This window comes from Protopterus annectens, chromosome 3.part1 (assembly GCF_019279795.1).
Source record: "Protopterus annectens isolate FY-2018-M chromosome 3.part1, PAN1.0, whole genome shotgun sequence".
Lineage (NCBI taxonomy): Eukaryota > Metazoa > Chordata > Ceratodontiformes > Protopteridae > Protopterus > Protopterus annectens.
Genome location: NC_056732.1, coordinates 1,390,695,325 through 1,390,717,984, shown reverse-complemented (window position 1 = coordinate 1,390,717,984; position 22,660 = coordinate 1,390,695,325). Strand labels below are relative to the sequence as shown.

The 22,660-nt window shown below is 36.3% G+C and overlaps 1 protein-coding gene across 1 annotated transcript in view; it reads right to left on the bottom strand.

Moving 5' to 3' along the window:
* Positions 1-22,660, bottom strand: part of GPT (glutamic--pyruvic transaminase) — a 528,517-nt gene that overhangs the window by 198,867 nt on the left and 306,990 nt on the right. Inside the window, exon 5 of the mRNA XM_044067427.1 lies at positions 8,534-8,777. Coding sequence (XP_043923362.1) covers positions 8,534-8,777 — 244 coding nt within the window. The remainder of the gene's footprint in view (positions 1-8,533; positions 8,778-22,660) is intronic.

The window sequence follows — 22,660 nt, the reverse complement described above, 5'->3', positions numbered from 1 at the left end:
AAGAAGAATAGGAATTTTGGAGTGGTATAACATTATATTAAAATACATGATTTTTTAACAAATGAAGGAAGATTACAAATAGAGAAAATATGGGAAGGAAATATCATATTGAATTTAGGAAATGAGAGATGTTTTGGAATAGCCATATTCTGTAGAAATACAGTAAAGGTATTAGATGTTACTTTAGCAAAAATGGGATGATTAACCACTGTATATTTAAAATGGAAAGAACGAGTATATAGAATTATAACATTATATGCTTATACTAATTGTAAAGAAAGGGAAAACTTATGTCATCAGATTTTAGACTATGTAGTGATAAATATGAATATTATAGCAGGAGACTTTAAGAAGCAAGTATATAAATAAAGGAAATGGTATAAGAAAAATGTTAAAAGTTATAAAATGTGGCAAGTTAAAACTTTGGAACAAAATTTCATGGACTTACAAAAGGGGTATGTCTAGAACTGAAATAGATTATTTTACAGTCTCAGAAGGTTTGGTTATAGGAGAAGGGGAAGCAGTTGAAACAGGATTTTCTGATCATCTTGCAGTATGGCTAGATATAAAGAAAACCAAGGAATATTTAAAAATAGGCAAAGGAATAAAAAGGATAAATGAGAAAACATGGAGTGAGGAAGGAAAGCAATTAGTAATACAGTTATGGAAAGACCACATTATTATGAGAACATTTTATAAAAAAATGGTCTAAATGGTAGATGATATTTAAGGAAAAATATAAAAATGTTTTACAGTGGCAATATGATGTGAGAAAGACAAAGAAAAATATAAAATAACATATTTCAATGCACTGGAAGATTTAGAACATAATGATAAAAAGTACATTGACAAAGAAAAATAATTAGGTTTATAGGTTCAAAGGTGTGTACTAGGCTAATGGCCCTGGAGCCTTTACAAGCCTAGCCCAAAAAAATTGCCCAGGCACCATGTCACCCAATGTTAGTTCACAGTTCCCCTATCCATTAGGGCAATGGGAATGATCCCTGGAGTGAACTTTCTGTTACCCATCCACTCGTCAAGATTTCTCTTGAAGAGGGCCAGTGAGGTGCTCTACTTGACATGAATGGGAAGCTTATTCCAGAGTATGGGCAGTCTTTGGGAGATGAACCTGTCCCTCCAGCATGTTCTGTTAATTGTGGTAATGAGATTGAGATCTCTGTAGCATGTGGCGTGTGGGGGATTGGATTTGTTTAGAACATTTATATGAAAGAAATGAAATAAATCAAGAAAAAAATAAAAGAATTGTTATATAAGCAAAAATGTTTTTACAAGGAAAAAAAGAAGCATCAGGTTACTTAATCAGAATAGTAAAGGAAGATGGTAGTTTAATGACAGCATTAAAAAATGAAAATGAAAGGACTTGGGGAAACGATTATGGATAGTGAAGTATAATATGCACAATTCATGTTTAAAGGAAAAAAGTAGTGAAATAAGAGCACAGAAAGTAAAAAAAGTTAACAGAAAAAGAGAATAAAGAGTTGCAAAAGGAGATTTCTTTAAATTAGGTAGATAAAGTATTAGAAAAATTAAATATTGATTTTGCTGCATGACCTGATGTAATAGGGTAGGAAATGTATAAAAATTTAAAAGGGATTGACAATTTTTTAAAAAAGATTTTGAATGAATGGTTAAATGCGGGTTTTATGTATAAAGAACTATGTAGTAGAATACTTAAATTCATATAGAAGAAGAAAGATAGAATACAGTTAAAAACTGGAGATCAATACTACTGAATAATAATGATTATAAGTCCTATATGAAAACTTAAAATGGAAAATATTATGGAAGATAACATATACAGTATAAAGGGGAAGGGTTGTCAAGCATTATAATGATAGTTAGAGAAAGTGTGGATGATATTATACACAGAAAAAAAGCAAAAATCATGATAGGAGATGTTAATAAAGCATTTGACAACATTGGGCATAAATAATTATGGATAAAAATGAAAGAATATAATATAAGTGAGAAAGTTAGGAAAGTAAAGTAAAAGTACGTGTACATGGCTGATTAAGCCAAGATGTACATATGAGGAGAGGTGTAAGACAGGGATGTCCAATTCGTATACTCTTTGCATTAGTTATGAATGTGATAGTATGTAAAATAAATTACAAAATGAAGCAGGTGGGGGGTATATAATACCTGAAGGTTAAGACTTCCCATTCTGTTAACATATGCAGATGACATTACAATAATTGCAAAAAAAAAAAAACATTTGGATAAAAGAAGTAATTTTGTTTGTGTCTTTCGACTTTTCCCGGTTAGGGGTTGCCACAGTGGAACTCCGGTCCGCTAATGATTGGCAGTAGATTTTTACGTGCTGGCTTGCCGGGCCTAATGCACAACCTTCAATGAAGGAATGCTCATTCACGCATGTCGACATACAGAAGATGCTCTAACTGAGAATCGAACGAGCAACGTCTAACTGTGAGGCAACAACGCTACCACAGCTGGATAAAAGAAGTAATAATTTGCATAAATGGGTATCTAGAGATAATAGATGTCTTTAAATAAAGAGAAGAGCAAAAGTTTAAGCTATGTAGTAAAGACTGGGATATACATTTTACAATGAATTAAATTTTTGTGTTAGGTATAAAATTTGGGAATAAAATATAAGTAGAATTCAATGGGAAAAAAAATAACAAGAAATAAAACAAACCTATCTTTTCTGGAGAAAATATAATTTATCATTCAGAAAAAAAGGCTCAGTTGACAAATTCAGTGCTGACTGGAAAAAAAGCATACTTAGCAAATGTATTTATGTTGTCATTTTTTCATTTATATGGCGTTCTAGATTAAACCCGGGAAAAATGAGGAGTTTTGTATATAAATAAAGATGTAGGAGGTTCAGGGTTAATTAACCCAGTAGTACAAACTGCTTCATTAAATTTGTACAAAGTGTTAAAATGGATAAATGAAGGGCGGCCACAGTGGTGCAGCGGTTAGCGTTGCCGCATCACAGCAATAGGTTCTCCGGTTCGATCCTCGGCTGGGGTGCCTTCTGTGCGGAGTCTGTGTGTCCTCCCTGTGGTCGCATGGGTTTCCTCTGGGTGCTCCTGTTTCCTCCCACATCCCAAAGACATGCAGTAGGTGAATTGGACACTCTAAATTGGCCCTAGGTGTGAGTGTGTGCGTGTGTATGCCTTCTGTGGAAGGTTGGGTGCCGGGCTGGCAACTCGACACCATAAAAATCCACTGCCAATCATGAGCAGACAGATGATCCACTGTGGCGACTCCTAACTGGGAAAAAGCCAAAAGAAGAAGAAGAAGTTAAAATGGATAAATTAAAAAGATGAGAGATTAGTAGTAATACTGTATAAATATAAATATAAATATAAAAAATGGGCATAGTAAAAGAGAAAAGAAATGTATAAAATATTAGCAATAAAAATATTTTGTGGAAAATAAAAATTGATGATATATAAAAATATAGAAAAGTATGGTATAATAATGTAATGATAAAACATTGCTATATAAAACCATAGGAAAATCTAACAGATTAAAAAAAGTAAGGCTATAAAAATAAGAAGCAAATAGTGTAATCAGAAAGTAGAATGCCAAGATTGTTTTGTGGATAATGGCAATAGATAATATGCCAGTAAAAGGAAATATGCCTTATAAGAAGAAATGTGATAAAATATGTTTACATTGTGAAAAAGAAAAAAAAAATATGGAACATGTGTTTTTGAAATGTGAAAGAGTAAAAAAGTTATGGGGAAACTGTAATAAAAATTTACTGAACATTTAAAAGAAGTGGACAAAATAAACATGGTTATGATTAAATATGGATATTATAAGAATAGAAGTAAAGAATATTTTAAAAGAATAGTTAAACATTATTTTATGTTATAAAGGTTATTTGGAATGAAAAAAAATTAATGAAATTATGTTTAATGATAAATGAATTTTAGCAAACATTTTAAGTAAAATCAGATGGCTATGGAAAAAGGACTGGGGGTCTAACAGGGATGAATGCATATATACAGAGAATATAAAAAGTGTACACTCCTCTGTTAAAATGCCAGATTTTTGTGATATAAATAAATTAGACCACAATAAATCATTTCAAAACTTTTCCCACCTTTTATGTGATCGATAGCCTGTACAATTCAATTAAAAATCAAACAAATCTGTTAGGAGAAAAATATAAAAAATAAAAAACCTACGATAAGCCGGTTACATAAGTGTGCACATCCTTAAACTAATACTTTGTTGAAGCACCTTTTGATTTAATTACAGCATTCAGTCTTCTTGGGTAGGAGTCTATCAGCATGGCATATCTTGACTTGGCAATATTTCCCCACTTTTCCTTGTAAAAGCACTCCAAATCTGTCAGATTGCAAGGGCATCTCTTGTGCACAGCCCTCTTCAGGTCATCGTACAGATTTTCTATTGGATTTAGGTCTGGGTTCTAGCTGGGCCATTCCAAAACTTTAATTTTCTTCTGGTGAAGCCATTCTTTTTTTTTATTTGGATAAACGTTTGGGGCCATTGTCATGTTGAAAGGTGAAATTCCTCTTCATCTTTAGCTTTCTAGCAGACGCCTGAAGGTTTTGGGCCAAAAGTGATTGGTATTTAATTCTGTTCATAATTCCCTCCACCTTGAATAAAGCCCCAGTTCCAGCTGAAGGAAAACAATCCCAAATCATGATACTGCCACCACCATGCTTCACTGTGGGGATGGTGTTCTTTTGGTGATGCAGACTGTTGTTTTTGTGCCAAATGTACCTTTTGGAATTGTGGCCAAAAAGTTTAACTTTGATCTCATCAGACCATAACACATTTTTCTACATGTGTTTGAGAGACTTGACGTATTGTTTTAAAATTTTAGCTGGGCCTGGATGTTTTTCTGTGTAAGTAAAGGTTTTGGTCTTGCAACCCTACCCCATAGCCTGGACATATGAAGAATACGGGAGATTGTTGTCACATGTAATACACAATCAGTATTTGCCAGAAATTCCTGCAACTCCTTCAGTGTTGCTGTAGGTCTCTTGGCAGCCTCCCTGACCAGTTTTCATCTTGTCTTTTCATCAATTTTGAAAGGACATCAAGTTTGCATTGTCACTGTTGTCCCATATTTTCTCCACTTTTTGATGACTGTCTTCACTGTGTTCCATAGTATATCCAATGCTGTGGAAATTTTTTTGTACCCTTCTCCTGCCTGATACCTTTCAACAATGAGATCCCTTTGATGTTTTGCAAGGTCTCTATAAACCATGCCTTTTGCTGTAGCAGGCAACTGAGTAAATGTTAGGAAAATCCTACTAGGACATCTGAATTTTATTTGGGGTTAGTCTCTTTAACTGATGGCAGGCATATACCCAAGAAGACTGAATGTTGTAATTAAATCAAAAGGTATTTTAACAAAGTATTAGTTTAAGGGTGTGCACACTTACGCAACCAGCTTACTGTACTTTTTTTATTTTTTTATATTTTTTTCCTTTAACAGATTTGTTTGTTTTCAATTGAATTGCACAGGTTATAGGTCACATTAAAGGTGGGAAAACTTTTGAAATTATTTATTGTGGTCTCATTTTTTATATCACAAAAACCTGGCATTTTAACAGGGGTGTGTAAAAACCTCTGCTCATATGGCAGGTACAAAATCAAAATCAAATCCAAAAAAAGGTCACCCCTCAAGTGAAAGGTTAATAAAGACTGTTGACTTTTTATTATGTCAAATACATCAGTCGAAAACCCAGACTGGTTTCAGCCATAATCCTTTTTCAATGCATTCTACATTAAATAAACTCAACACATTTATGTAGAAAAAGCTTAATTGCATAATAAGCCAGTTCCACCCATCCAGTCAAGTAACGACCATTAAAGGTGCTTGTTCAATCCAGGGGAAAAAGACCCCCTAATTTAACAATCCAAGCTCTTTCTTTTTTATTTAAAATTATGCCAACCAGCTTTTAAACTTTTATTACCAACAACTTTATTAATAACTGCAAATTTGAACTGTGCAGTTGGGTGTTTGATAGTGTGCTTTTACAAAGCATTAGTTTAGCATCTATTTCTAACATTGCTAAGGTGTTCAGAAATATGTAATCTAACAGGTCTTGATGTCTGGCCTATATAGAATGCTGAACATGTGCACATAACTAAATAAATCATCCAATCTGTACTGCAATTGGCAAATATATTAATGTTAAATATACGGGACATATTTTGGCTATAAATTCCTTAGTTTTACATATGTGCCTACAGAAGTTACAATGACCACATGGAAAACATCCCACCAATGTTCCACCATCCAATGTACCTTGAATAGTGTTTACAGAAGGTGTTTTATGTTGGCAATGATTGAATAGTCCTCCCAATGTTTTACTTCTCCTAAAGAAGAACCAGCACCTAGGACCTAAAACGTTACTGAGCTGATCATCCTCCAATAGAATATCCCAATGTTGCTAGATGAAATCCATAAAAAGAAAAGTGTTATGGCCATAACTGGTGATCAGTCTAATGGTGTCATTATTTTGAATCTATGTGGAATTATCAACTCAAGCACATGGGACCTCAACTTAACATCTCATCCAAAGGACAGCACACTCAGGATTGCAACACCCCTTTATGCTGCACTGCAATATCAGCAATCAATCTATCTGGTGTGGGAATAGAACCCACAGACTTCTGCACCACATGTGAGTGTGCCACATGTAGCACCACTGACACAAATATTACTTTGATTACCAAGAACTATCTTAGCCAAATGCATCTCAGCTAAATGATATATGCCCAAACAGGAAATTATATCTTCTACTGTACATAAAATGCCAAGATTAAATTTATTAAAGTTTATTGATATTTTGTCATTTGCTATGTTCTGTTTATATTATCTTGTTGTAAAGCGCATTTTAAATTTAGTACTTTCCTAAACATAAAGGTATGCATACACTTTAATTGATGAGTGGGTCATTCCCTAATGGAACACCAAGAATCACCTGACTTAACTTCTGGAGCACCAGTCTTTAACCACATATTTTAACACCACTAAACCCATGCATTCTGGCTCACCCAGTAAGAATAATGTCAGTTAACCAACAGCAATGGCCAGCTTCAATGACATAGAAAGATACTGCCCTGACTATGATCCAGACAACCTGTGTTCATTTAGCCTCTCAAACAATGGAGGATCTGGCCAGAGAGAGAGAGGGAGAGAGAAATGAAGATTAAATACTTGCTCGCAGCTTTCTGGGCAGATGAAGAGGATATGCTTGTAGTGTACATTTCAAATAGAATACTGTGTGGAGACTGAAGATTACTGGCCATGCACAAAGGGGTGGGGCCACTGGGCCACTGGTGGCATAGCTATAGCAAAAGCAAGAGACACACCCATCGCATACACCCATTGCATGCTAAAACGTGGGAACATTTTGAGCATGCACAGTGGAATGGTTATGGACTTTGTTAAAAAGCCCTGCTAGCAATATGAATGGCAACATCACTCCCCACTTCTCAGCATTTGCTGCTGGAGGATCAAATGCGCTACAGGACTCTCACCACTGGGGGAATGAAGGGGCTGATCAGAAGAAGGTGGGAAGGATGCTTGATGGTCAACTGGGGGCAGGAACAATAATATTAATAATAACAATAATACTACTACTAATAATAATAATAATAATAATAATACTCATTTGTTAACCAGGTAGGCTGCCTAGACACATGGTTCCCATTTAGGAGTAACCTGGGAGCAGTGCTTGGTTAAGTGACTTGCTCAAGATCACATGGTACACAAATGAAGGCTGACAGACTCAAACCCAGTTTTCAAATAAAATACACCTAGAGCAAGTATTTTCACACATTGGTCATTTCTTATGGTAGTGAATCAGCCTCTGCACTGATATTTCGAAATCAAGAACAATTATAATTTGTAAAAAAAAAAAAGACAAATATAGCAAAATTAACACAAGCATTTTATCATCCATAAAGACACTGGTTTTCCATTTTTCCAAGAAAATACTGCTAAATCCCAAAACTGTCTGTATATTGGAAAAGCATGGGATTTTCATGGAATTTGGTATTTCAGTTTAATCCCTAATTTATCACAACATACATTTATTTCTAATAGTTACTATGACTAATACTGTAATCTTACTTTATTGAGTGTATCTGAGGGCTGTTTCTCTCTGTGGGCCATGCCTCCTCTTGGGGAACATTTCTGACAACCCCCCCCCCATGGATGGGCACAGCTATCCCTCCCTGTCATTACCTCAGTTGCCCTACCTTAACAGGTACCCCAAACATATATATATATATATATATATATATGTGTGTGTGTGTGTGTGTGTGTGTGTATATGTGTGTGTGTGCGTGTGGGCATGCACAAGTACATTTTTGTGTGTAGCTGAAATTATTTCCCAGCTGAATGTAAAATTAAGATAACATGTAGTATCCTTAATATTTAGATGAAAAAATATCTGCCTTAATTCCTAGCTAGCCTCCATCAAATTATATGCAAATATAAAATCCTGTGGTAAAGAAAAAATGTGAGAAGGAAGGAATGTGTCACCTGTTGGATTTCCAGGATTAATGATGCAAAGTGCTCTGGGATGACAGTGCTTTCTGGCCTCTGTGAGAGCATGCCTCAGCTCTTCGATATCCAATGCCCAACAGTTGTCTTCATCGAGGTAGTAGTTGATCTGCACCATGTCCAGCTCTGCAATTGCAGCTGAATACAACGGATACTGTGGGATCGGGATCATGACTCCTGCTCTGGTTCTGCCCTCACCAGTGGCCAGCAGCTTTAGTATGGTCTATTGAATGGTAAAACATAGGGGTGAAAGTTGTCTTCAATCCTCTAACCTTAGACATGCACAGTACACATGCTTCATCAAAAGACAAAAAAATAATTTTTTTTCAGCCATGGAAGTCACCACTTGCTCAGAAAATAGAACACATTTTAGTAAGTTTTTTTTTTTTTTTTTTTGCAAAGCTATAATAGAACAACATTGCATCATTAATCTGAAATGTTAAACATTACTCAGAAATAAATATACTTCATACAAGTACTAATTTGCTCTGATTTTACAGTAACAATGCACAACAGGCCAGTGCCTGCAAATTGCATAAGGACAGTGTACAGATTTTTCATTACTGTTGTATCTTGATTCTCCAGCCTTCATGTGATTGACAGACCTCTTTCATAATTAGCATTTTTCCAAGAGGAGAAGGTAAAAATCATGCTTATAATCTATGTCCTTCACCAATCATCTTGAAGACTTTGCAAGGCAGAAATGGAAATGCTTCATACTGCCCAGAGGTGGTATTTATGGTGTGTGTGTGTTTGTGCATTCTGTGATATCTTAGTGACAAATCCAAGACTGGCTCCATGCCTTGAACCCATTGTCTGCTATCTGCCATAATATGCTCTGGTTCTGCTATGTCCCAAATGAGATAACATACAGCAGACATTAAAAATGAATTTAAGTAAATAAAAGGGAACTGCCAGAGAATATATATACACATACATAACCAAACACACACACACACACACACACACACACACACACACACACACACACACACACACACACACACACAAGCATATACATATATGAATCGGTAATGCATTAAGAACAATATTTTATAAACTAAATACATTATTTCATCTGACAACACAAGACTTCATCAGAAGAAGTTGAGGACCAGGTACTGGATTCATGGAGATGTCTAGGGTTTGATTCAGAATTTTGAAGGAATGAAATGGAGATTATAACATCCACACACACATATGTATCACATATACATATATATTCATTTATTTATTTACATATCTATCTGTGTCTATGGTTAATCATCAAATGGCTATTCATCAAATTTTAACTGTCGAAACTTCCTTTAATAGAATGGCCATATCATCATAACGATTGTCTTTGAACGATGATAGTTGGCCAACATACAGGAGGTGTTACCAAGTACTTACTTACCTGTAAAACAGCACCCCCCCCATCCCCACTAATTATACATACCACTCCAAGGTCGCCCTACAGTGGGGAAAGGTTAGATTTCGGTATAGCTATGTTACCAGTAAGTAATGTTAACACTTCCTGTATGTTGTCCAACTATCATTGTATGATGAAAATTATAATGATGATATGGCCATTCGATTAACAGAGGTCTCGACAGTATTCAAAGTGTATCTACATACATACACACACACACACACACACACACACACACACACACACACACACACACACACACACACACACACAAAACATATGAAACATGTGTAGTATGTGTTGTTGTGTGTGTGTGTGTGTGTGTGTGTCTGTAATGTGTGTGTGTGTGTGTGTGTGTGTGTGTGTGTGTGTGTGTGTGTGTGTGTGTGTGTGTGTGTGTGTGTGTGTGTGTGTGTGTGTGTGTGTGTGTGTGTGTGTGTGTGTTTGTATTTACAATGTCTGTGCCCACACAACAATTATGCAAGTTAATATAGCCTTGGTTAGATGCATCTTATACAGTTATTTTAGTGTGGAAGATTCTTTACAGGAAGGTATTTAAAAGACAATGAAATTAGCACAAAAAATGTTTTTCTGAAATATTTCATATGGTGCATAAGACATCATAAATTACTGGTTAAATGTTTGTTAATCTATAAGAGGGACATAGAAAGGAAATGTACTTTTAATGAATTGGAAACCATTTTTACATTTGTTTGTAGAATTCAAGAGGGTTAGGCAAATTTGGGAAATGTTTAAGGATGCATTCCTTTCAAGGAATGATGTCTGATACACTGAAGATAGTGATATTAATTTTATTTGCCATGATAATAACAGTAATATTTTTTCTGTTGTAAAGATTTTTTTCTGTATTTTTTTTTTTTTTGGAAAATCTAAACAGCTGGCTGCCTGTGGTATACAACAATAGGAGATGGGATTTTCAAGATATGTGTTACATCATGGAGAAATTCTTCATGCACATTTATTAATGTCACATTGAAATTTTCCCAGTTCTGATTATTTGCATAATAGATGTCTTTGTTTTCTGAAATGAAATAAAATACATGAAACCCTAATATTTTTCATAAATGCCATGGAATAGTTTATATCCATCTCAGCTACCATAAGTCAGGCAGCTGGGACCTCAGTTTAAAAACTCATTCAAAGGCCTGCATATTTAGGTGTGTATCACCCCCTTTTGCTGCACTGTCATGACAGAAATGGAAAATAAATCTTAACACCATTAAACCGGAATAGAAATTGCAGCCTTCTGATATTCTAGCATAAAAGGAAAATGCTTTACCTGCTCTATCAGTGACACTTCAGAATTTGTTTGTTTTCTTTTTTCGTTGCTGTTTTCTTTAAAAACTTTCTTGTGGGTTCTTTTATTAAGTTTCAGTAAAGGAAGCCAAAAACTTACTAAGAAAATCTTAATGTCTCTTCAGAAAAATTCAGCCATTTGTACCCTATATTCCTTACAAAATGTAACAGGCAAATTTGTAAAACCTCCAACTCACATTTTAATGTATTATTTACTGCAGGTTCAGTTCCTGCATCCTTTAAACACTCCCAAAAAGTACAACCCCAAAATAATTCAAGGATTTCAGACCAATCTCCATCCTGTGCCCTACTGTTAAAATCTCTGAAAAGCTCCTAGTCAGTTCAATTATTTAAGCAGATAAACAGCTATGGCTTGCTGATGATTGACAGCATGGATTCTGAAATGCCTTTATTACAATTAGAGCATTATTCACTGCTACACACACCATTTATATCAACATAAATGATGATCTGATTTCAGCAGGTATTTTGTTGACACAACTTGAGCTTTTGAGAGAGTCAGTCATAATTTGCTACTTAAAAAACGTCATTGACTCAACTTTTGGAGATAACACCGTGAAATGGTTTCTAAATTCTCTCTCCAGTCTCTTTCAGTCTACTTCAATAATCAATGCTCATGCAAAGGAACATTTAATACAGGTGTGCCCAATGCTCTAATCTTGGGCCTCTACTCTTTTCGCCCTTTATTAATAATATTACTAAAAACCTTTCTCGTACTACCTGTACACAGATGATACATTACTTCTGGAATCAAGAGCTACAATCCGATCTGCGAATATCCTTCTCAGGACTTTACCAATGACATTCCACTAACAACCTCCTTAGCAACCCTAATAAAACTAATGTGAACATGTTTGCCTCCTCTCAGAAACTTTTAACAAGCTCCAACCCTCTCCATCCAGGGCATATAGGATAACACTCTGTTTATTGTTTTAGAATGCAAATACCTTGGACTCTTGATCCATTCCTTAAATTTACAATACACAGCAAGGTGCTTTCTCTCAACATAGATCACGCAGTAAAATCTCTCATGTCTTATAGCCAATAGTCAGATCAGAAACAGCTGAAAACATATTCCTACCCAATTAGAATATGGCCTACCGCCTAGGTGTGAAAACATTATCAAGCATAGGCCCAGCTACTTAGAATCTTTTACCTTCTGCGGTATCAAATTAAAACGGAATTGAGAAATCATCTTACCAATGAAGTCATGTGCAAATATTTTACAGAAAAATAGGTTGAGTTCATAGGGCGGCTTGCTGAATGTTCTTCTAATGTAATACATTTAAACTTTGTGAACGTGTGCATACTGTAATTGTTGTATATGATACTATATACATTTTATACATTTCTCTATAAAATTAAGATGTGAATACTCATGTCTTAATCAGTGATTTTTAGTATACTTTTACTGATGTGGAATTTGTTAATGTACTATTACTTTAATTTTTTAACAGTTTTCTTTTCTTGGTATCTGAGCCAAGGTCTTGGCTGAAAAGGGTCAGTAGACTAATTTATATACCTGGTTTCCAAACAGTAAATATATACATGTTTGTAACATATCTAACCTTAGATGGGACAGGGTCGGGCGAAAGATACCGCATCGTAACAGACAAAACAAAATAAGACACAACTTTAACCACTGACATTCTATATACCTTTCTTAGGGGACTTGCTAAATTTGCACTGCTTAGTACAAACACCACATCTGGTCTTTGTTACATTTAGTGAAACTAATCAAGTAAACAAAACATAAGGAAATAAATAAATAAATCAGCCATTCAATCAGTGTGTATACACTCTATTAGTAATTTCTGTTTGTCTACCGTAATATTTATAATCAATTACTTGTTACATTAAATAGTTGCCATAATAAAGATAAATATATGTATCATCTTGTATCTATCTCCATTTGTTTGTATGAAATCTATACTTCAGTTAGTTCTATTATCTTCTGTTTTACATTGTTTACTTGCATACTCGCTTAACTGTGTTCACTTTTTTCTTTACTTGGTTATATTAGGGATTACAATAATATCTATATACTGTCCATTTACTGTTGTGTCAGTGCAACTTACTACATCATATTATTTTGAATCTGCATGTTGCAGCCAATAGCTGAAATTTGGTCAAATGGATAATTTCACTATCTTCCTTGTTAATAAATATGAAGTAAGTAAGCCATAAATAAATGGTTGTTCTTCCCCTACATTCACTCAGTGAATTATACATTGAAAAAAAAATGTGCAATCTCCATGGAATGACAAAAGACTTACCTAAATGGCATCGTGACTTTTTTTGTGCTGTCCCCTTTTGGGGGGGGCAAGCCCCCACCCTCAAAATTAGATATACAAACTCATTAGTCACACTATAGTGGGGAAAGGTGAAATTCCTCATTGAAGTACACAGCAGTCTTACACAAAAGTGACCCTGCATACTCATAAGTAGCCAGGCTTCATCTCAGCCAGTTGTGTTTAAGCAGTTACAACCTTACTAATCACCTCAGGGGAAACAAATGAATATTGTAGCACAAGCATACATCTGCTTACAAACTCAAGTGCTACCTTTCTGCCTATTTGGTCAGCTTTTCCATGTCCTTCCTGAGACTGTTCCCCTCATCCCTCATTGCTGCCGCTATCTTTCTGCTGTGAGCAAAGAAGGTGATTTTGTTGCTGACAGTTGCCTTTGCAGGACAGAGTTAAAAATCTTTGCAAAGTCTGAGTAGACCATGCCTACTGAAATTCCCATCAGGTTGTCTTGTAACCCTGTCATGAAAATGGAACACATTTGAATGTCAGCTTATTCTGACCATGAACCCACAATTCCTTATGTATTGGAGATTATTGTCATCTAAGAAAGCAACGGGTCTTTAACTACAGATTATCTGCCTGACTTTCCCAGCCATTGCAGTTTGAAGAGGCATTCCATTCCCCAGACTTCTCTCCCATCCCCCCCTTACATAACTATTACTCTTCCCATTTTACCTTTGTCAATAACTTCTACACTATCTGGTGATCTACTGAAGATTATTGTCAGATGACCTGCTAGCACTCTGGACAGATTCCTGAGGATCATATAAGGCAGCCATTTGGATAAAGCTAAAAGTTCAATCCTCCATTCTTTTAGAAAAAGAAAAGAAAATGGTATCTGTATACATTCTTAAGATAGTAGAATTGCCTAAAGTATTCCCAGGCACTAGAAAAACAGTGGTGCTATAATGGATCTCTGTGGAGCACCAGCATGGAAGTAATTCATTGAGAAATACCGTTCCAGTTATCCTAACAGTCACAATGGAATGAATACTTTGATATCCTATTGCACAGCTTACTTTTAGTTTTAATTCATCATTATAAAGCATTATGAGTGCATCAGATAATTTACATGGCAGAGGAGTGAGTTGATTATGGTAACATTTCAAGCTTATAATTTAACAGCTTATTCTATGTTCTGTCCTTTATTTATAATGGAAATACCACCATCATTGATGTTACAACTGCTGACCATTCAAGCAGAAGGTCTGCATGTCCTGTAGTGGTCTGTGACTGCTCTTTTAAGTGATGAAAGTGCTCAGCCTTGGCTGTAAGCTTTAATACAAATAAAGGTCACTCAGATCAAGGAAATACACTTACTCTGGACTTTTTGATTTTAGCATTACCATTATATTTTGCAATTGCTTATAACAGAAATTGAAATAACACAGATAAGAAAGAGAAAATTTTGATTATGGCAAAAACAGTGGTGGTGGGGACTGAAAGGGGCAAACTGAGTATATAAATGTAAATCCGTATTACACAGTTACAATATGTATTTGAATATATATATATATATATATATATATATATATATATATAAAGAGGTCATTGTTCTCCTCTACTCAACACTCATTAGACCCATTATAGAGTACAACGCCCCTTTTGGAATGTACCTCACAAGACATCTGCAGCAGCTGGAAAGGCCACAGAAGTACCTCACAAAGAGGATTACTGGCCTCAAACAAATGCCCTACACTGACCGCCTCAAAAAACTCCAGCTTTACTCCGTAGCATATTGTCTACTTTGAGGTGATCTCTGCCTAACATATAAAGCTATGTCAAACCCAGAGCTGTTGGACATGCTACACCTAAAGAAATCTCAATCCCTCCGAGCTACATGCTCTAGGGACCTAAACCTTGTCACCACAATAAACAGGACATGCTGGAGGGATAGATTCCTGTCTCACAGACTTCCCATCCTCTGGAACAGGCTACCCATCTATGTCAAGCAAAGTTCTTCATTAGCACTCTTCAAGAAAAATTTGATGAGTGGATGGGAAATAGGAACTACACCCCAGGGATCACTTCTGTGTCTCTGCTCGACAGTGGCACAGGAAAATAACTTTCTTGGGTGGCGTAAGCCAGGGAACCTTGTTGGCTAGGCTTGCGTAGGCCCTTGGGCCGATAGCCTAGTACCTACCTATGAACCTATATATATATATATATATATATATATATATATATATATATATATATATATATGTGTGTGTGTGTGTGTGTATATATATATATATATATATATATATATATATATATATATATATATATATATATATATATATATATATAGCTCTACTGTATGACATCATAATAAAATGTTAATTTCCTCTACTCTTTCTTCAGTACCACCACATCTGGCAGATGGGACTTTAGTTTAATATTTTATCAGCAAGGGTTCAGCAACTCCCCTATGCACTGTAGTGCCAGTATTGGAAAATGAACCCAATTACCTTGGGAAGGAATAGAACTCATGTTCTTCTGATCTTCCAGCATCAAAGGCAAGTGTGCTGTCCGATAAGCTCCTGCCAGTGGTAAGTAATTTTGAGATGTTGAAGGATGCTCAACAAGCATCTTCAGTAAAATGAAAATACCTTGAATTAGTAGTGCATTAAAACCAATTACATACAATTAAGAACTATGCAGCAAGGAGGGGAAACATTACTTTATTTTTATTTCTTAACCAGGGTAGAATAGCAGTCATCTAGATCATTTACAAGTTCAGACTGGGAACCAAAACAAAATCTCTATATCTATATCTTTATCTATATAGTTAAAGCTTGTGCACATTTCAGTGATGCAAATTTTCTGTACATTACAATTATAGGATCATATTAAAGAATATAGACTTGTAATCCCATAATAGCACTTTTACGAACAAGAGATTTGTGATCTGTATAGTGGCAAACCAACGCTGTAATAGAAGGGGAAAGATCAGAGCATCAGAAAGGGAACAAAGCTATTAATTTATTATTCTTAATAAGCTATTACAATGATTTATATATTTTAATAAGCTATTGAGTACTCTGGGCCTTTAAATCTAATAAATGAAATGTTGGTCATGTGATGGGGTGTATTTAAGTGGGTGTTTTAATTGATGTTTTAGCTGATAAAATTTTACAGACAGTAAGAGAAAAGTGCTTATCCTTTTTGGATTTATAGTAAAATTACGTTTTAAAAGGAATTTTACATTTGCATTTTGTTTGGTTGCAATGGAAAGATTGCTGTTCCTGTGGTAACTAGTGGATTTAAGTAGTTATTACCCATGTCATACTTGAAAATGAACATATGTCTATTCAGTACATAATACCTAGTTATTAAAAAACAAATAGGCAATCCAAATAATTCAAAATGACTCTTGCTACAGACTTTTTACAGTTTAACTATTTAATTGCAACTTATAATATTCTGCTATGAAAATGTTACCTTAAATTATACCTTATACATGAAAGCACAGAATACATTAATGTTACAGTAAAAACATTACAGTAACTATTTATTTCTAACATTTGTTGTAGCCTGCTTGCCTAGCTAAAAAAGACCAGTTTTGGCCTACATATAAATGTTAAAAGAAAGTCAATGATAACCAAAACTGTCACAGTAGATGCACACTTTGTTGAGTAAAACAAAGTATCACTTCATAGTTTTATATTTTCATAGGTACTTACTAAGCTGTTGATCTGTGAGGATCATTAGAAACTTAATCGTACAGTCCCATGAAGTTTGTAGCCCCTACATTTTAGGAACAAATAACCCAGAGAGAAGCATAACATTTACACGTTGCTCTTTCGATGAGGGACAAGGGTACGAAACTAGGAGTTAATTTGTGGTTACCTATCCATTTGTGTAGATTACATTTTAATAGTGTAAGAGAAGTACTTTGCTTTACCTGGAAAGAAAGATTATTCCAAATAAGTGGCATTCTCTGTGATATACAGATCTCTTTCCAACATTTCTGTTTATGTTGCAAACGATATTGTGATCACTTGAGCAGGTGTTTATGTCCCCATTGGGCTTGCAAATATGCAGTTAGTCTGACAAGGTAGTATCTGTTGAGGTTCTGTGCATGAGTCAGAGATCACCACTCAGTAGACTGTATGACATCATGAACCGAGACTGTATGACATCATGAAGAGAGACAAGGCTCTGAGATGGTCCTCATAGATTTTATGACTTAGGCGCCTGACCTTTTTCTTAGATAGCACTGTGAGTGCTCAAGTTGCATCAGATGTTTGGACAGGTATTTACCACAGGGGGCATTACTCAGTAAGCAGCCTGGGTGTAGAATACAGTGAAATGTTCACATTGTTGCACCTGAACGCCATTCCCTTACTAAGTAGCTGTGCAATGAAAAAGGGCTTTCTTACAATAGTGGGTATGTGGTGATTGAAAGAGAGTTCATTGTCTGCATAGGTTCACTGGTACCTAACAACTGGACCAGTTTTCAGGGGTGCATTGTCAATGTGATAGTTACAACAGACTTCTTATTTGTCAAAGCATACTATTATGCATTCCTTGACATTTAGTTGTAGTCCATGATTGTGACACCAGCTATTGGTTCGGGAAAGGCCCTCCTGAAGGATCATAGTGTCCTCTGGGGAGTTAATGATGGCACCAAGTTTACAGTTATCTGCAAATTTGGTCAGCCATAAACCCTTAACAGTAGCTTTGACCTCCAAGAAGCAAATGCCAGACAAAAGTGTGTCAAGGCATAAACTCTGGGATACACTGCTAGTCATAAATCTTTTGCAGGAGGTAGAGCCACCCACAGTAATTTCCTTGGTTCTACGTGTGAGCCAATTTGCTATTCGATGATTTACATAGGGATTAAAATTTAGATGAGATAGTTTATGTAAGATACTGGAGTGGGGATGGTGTTGAGGACCTTTGTGAGGTCTAGATATGTGGTGTGTATTGATTTGCCATCATCCATTGCTTCAGGAACTTTCCTGAAGTTAAGCAGGTTAAGTTGGCAAGCTCTGCCCTTGACAAATCTGAGCTGGCCTAGGTCAAGAGCTTGCAGGTTACCTATATCCTTATGAATTCCACAGTGATCCTTTCCATAGCCTTACAGATGAGGCTGGCCAAAGTTTTGGGTCAATAATCTCTCATGTCCATTGATGGCCCACCTTTGTGTGAGGTATGATGCCATTAAGAATGTTGACAATATTTTGAGCAGCATTTCTCTAATGAGTCAGATAATGTTAAAAGGTTTGGCAATGTTTCAAACAGGATTTTTCAAATAGTGATGCTTGCCTAACAGAAGTCCTGTGCCTATTTCATTATAGGCCAAGAAAATCTGACAAAAGCTATGTATTTAAAACAATAACTACTTGGCATTATTTTATGTGAAATCAAGCTAGATCTAGGATAAAATTCAATGAGCATGCATATCTAATTGCAAAGTAAAAAAAGAATTTACTAAGCCAAATCTTCATCTTTTAATGTACAGCATAACACTTTTCCTTTTTTCTTTTGAAATTAAATATTGAATCCTTGGGATATGAAGAATTTCTCTTTGCCTACTCTAACTGCTCAATGCAGATTAGACTGTTAGCACAACTGAGAGAAAGTCCAGTTCAGAGAGATGGTATATCCACAGTGAGAAACATATCATTAAGATACCTCTCAACCTGCAGATATTGAAAATAGGTACAAAGGCCCTTGAAAAGTAGATACAGCCATTCAAAAACTGGGTCATCTAATTAGCAAAACATTTCAATACCAAAATAACATATAATTCTTCCCACTTCTAGTAGGAATATGGGATAGTACTCAGAAATGTGTTTAAAAACAGAGAGTGTGAAAAATGATGGAAAAATATAAACCTATTATCAAAGACGCAATGTAAAATCTGTTGACTTTAGTGAACTGTATTACGAAATTCTACCATAGTTTCATAAGTTCATAGGATGATACTAGGCTATTGGCTCAGAGGTCCTTATAAGCCTAGCCAAGAATTTTGCCCATGTTCCCTCAAAGTCAGCAACTCTTTCCTATGTCCACCCAGGGGTGTATTTTCTTCTTCCCATCTAGTTGTCCAAGTTCCTCTTAAAGAGGGAATATTTACACCCCTGCCAAGTACTGAACCCAGAACCCTCTGAACTACAGTTCAGTAGAATACACCACTAGGCCAACTCAGCTCTAAAATAAATGCCAGGTGCTCCCTGTTGGGGAATCGAACCCTGGTCTCCAGTGTGACAGGTGGGGATACTCACCACTACACTAACGAGGAAGACCTAAATAATTACCCCTGCCTACTACAGCATAATGGAACACAAAGTACAGTTGTGTACACTTAGCATAAATGTAGATGTACAAGTGTATTCACTGTTGCAGTCATTACATTTGGGTAATCTGCTGGCAGGTTGCCCTCAGTCGGCCTGAATTCCAAAGTCTTGGGTCCTGCGTCAGTTGCTGTCTCCTCTTCCATGACGTCAGGTCATCAGAGGTATAAAACATGCAGCCGACTCCATTTTCTTTAGTTTTTCTTGCCCCCAATGTCAGGTGCCCCCGGAAAGGTAGCAAAAAAAAAAAAAATATATATATATATATATATATATATATATATATATATATATATATATATATATATATATATATATATATAACTATATATATATATATATATATATATATATATACATGCATCAATATAAACTTTACCTTCATCTACAAGCAAATACACCACATAGGCTGCAGAAGATAGAGAAGGAAAGATAAACTCTAGGATGACAGGGGAAGGTAACCTGGACTGCAACAGTGAATACCCTCGAACATCTACATTTATGGTAAGTGTACACAACTGTACTATGTTCTTCATGTTTCACTAACGCAATCATTACATTTGGGAGAATCCAAAAGCTATGGTTGGGAGGCTGGAGCTAAACAGCATTAGGTGCGGCTATAAGGCAATTCAGAACTGCAGTGGCAAAGCCTGCCCTGGACTTAGAGTAGAGAGGCAAATGATAATGCTTTGTAAAGGTGTGAACAGAACTCCAAGTAGCAGCCTCTAGAATGCCTTTGGTTGGTACTCCTCTGAGAAAGGCTGCTGAAGTAGCAGCAGCTCTGATGGAATGAGACCTAGTGCCCTTGGGCACAGGTTTACCATGGTGTAAGTAGCATAAACGGATGCAGTGGCTTATCCACTTTGAAATTGACTGCTTTGAAATAGCCTTTCCTTCTGATCCTGCAGCATATATCACTAGTAATTGCTCAGTTTTTCCTTAAAGCTTTAGTTCTGCTCAAGTAGAATCTTAGCTGTCTGTGTACATCCAGGGAATGCAGAATTTTCTCCCCCTTGTTCTGCGGATTTGGATAAAAGGTTGGCAGATGAATAGTTTGGTTAAGAGCCACACTGGAAACCACCTTAGGTATAAATGTTGGATTTGTCCTCAGAGACACCCTGTCTGGGTGAAATATGATAAAAAGATCTACAGCCATAAGGGCCTGTAGCTCTGAAACTCTTCTTGCTGAAGTAATTGCTAGTAGTAGAGCTGTTTTCCATGATAAGAACTTTATATCAGCAGTAGCAGCTGGTTCAAGTGGAGGCAGGGTGAGCTTTTCCAACACATAATTGAGGTCCCATGCAGGTAATGGTGATCTTCTAGGAGGCCTTAAATTTTTGGCTCCTCTAAGATACTGTTTTAGTAAGGGATGAGAAAAGATTGGTGGCTCTGCATTGTAATGAGCCGAAATGGCAGAGGCATGGATTTTAATTGATGAGAAAGATAGGCCTTTGTCAAGCGTCTCAGTTAAGTATTGTAATATCTGAGGAATATTTGGTTCTGCTGTATCAGTTCCTTGTGCTTGATTTCCAGCACAGAATCTCTTCCATTTGTCAGCATAAGATTTTCTAGTACTATGCCTTCTGGCTTCCATAATGACATCCATCACAGCTTTACTGAGAGGTGTTGTTTGTATAACTACATGATAAGCCATGCTTCCAGGTTCAGTGTCTGTAGTTGATTGTGCAGGATCTGATTGTTTTGCTGGGACAGTAGTTGAGGTCTTTGAGGTAAGGTCCAAGCTGGGTATTGAGACAAGTTCCTTAGGACTGGGTACCAGTATTGGTGGGGCCTGTCCGGGGCAATTAGTATCATCTTACTCTGTCCTCCTCTTGTCACTTTCTTTTCTATCATACCTATATCACTGAAAGCTCCTTACCTGCTCCACCTGCTCTCTCTCTTGGCTTTAGTGCTTACTGATTGTCTCCATCCCCTCTTGCTCTACCCACTCCGTTCACCCTGCGGGCTCACTCTGCTCCCCTACCCCCAAATACCACCCACCCCCACTACCTCTAGATTTATACCCATATAGCCACACCTACTTCCTCTACACCAACCAAACTCCACCCCTTCCTCTTCCTATCCCCTCTAGTCTTACCACACCCACATCACCTCCCCCCACCTCCTTACTCAACACCTACATTGTTTATTAAAACCCCAACATGTCTGTAAAATATCCATCCTTTGCAATCCAACTACTACTACTTCTAAACCTTACCCTCATCTACCATCTCACCCAGCCTTACCTCCTCAACCACACCCTACTCCTACATACAACCTACCCTCTCCACACATCACATACTTACTATACCAACTCCATCTCTCCTGAACTTTATCCCACTAACCACATCCTATGGTTTCATTACAAACCAATCCCTTCCCATAACACCTTTACACACACTTTTCACCCCATATTCTCCACTAATCCCTTAACCCTCACCTCTCAATCAAAACATCTCAAATACCTCTACTACATAACTCAACTCCTAACTTCCATACTATTATCTGGTGATATACACCCCAACCCAGGCCCGAACCTTCCCTCCTCTAATTCTAAATCCATCTTATTTGCATCCCTTAATGCACAAAGCATAGCTAACAAAAGTCCAAGTCTACATGCCTGGCTACCTCACAACACACCAGACATCCTAGCCATTTCTGAAACCTGGCTAAAACCACATATAAAAGATTCAGAGATAGTACCACCTAACTACTCAATCATCAGATCAGACAGAACCCATAAAAAGGGTGGTGGCGTAGC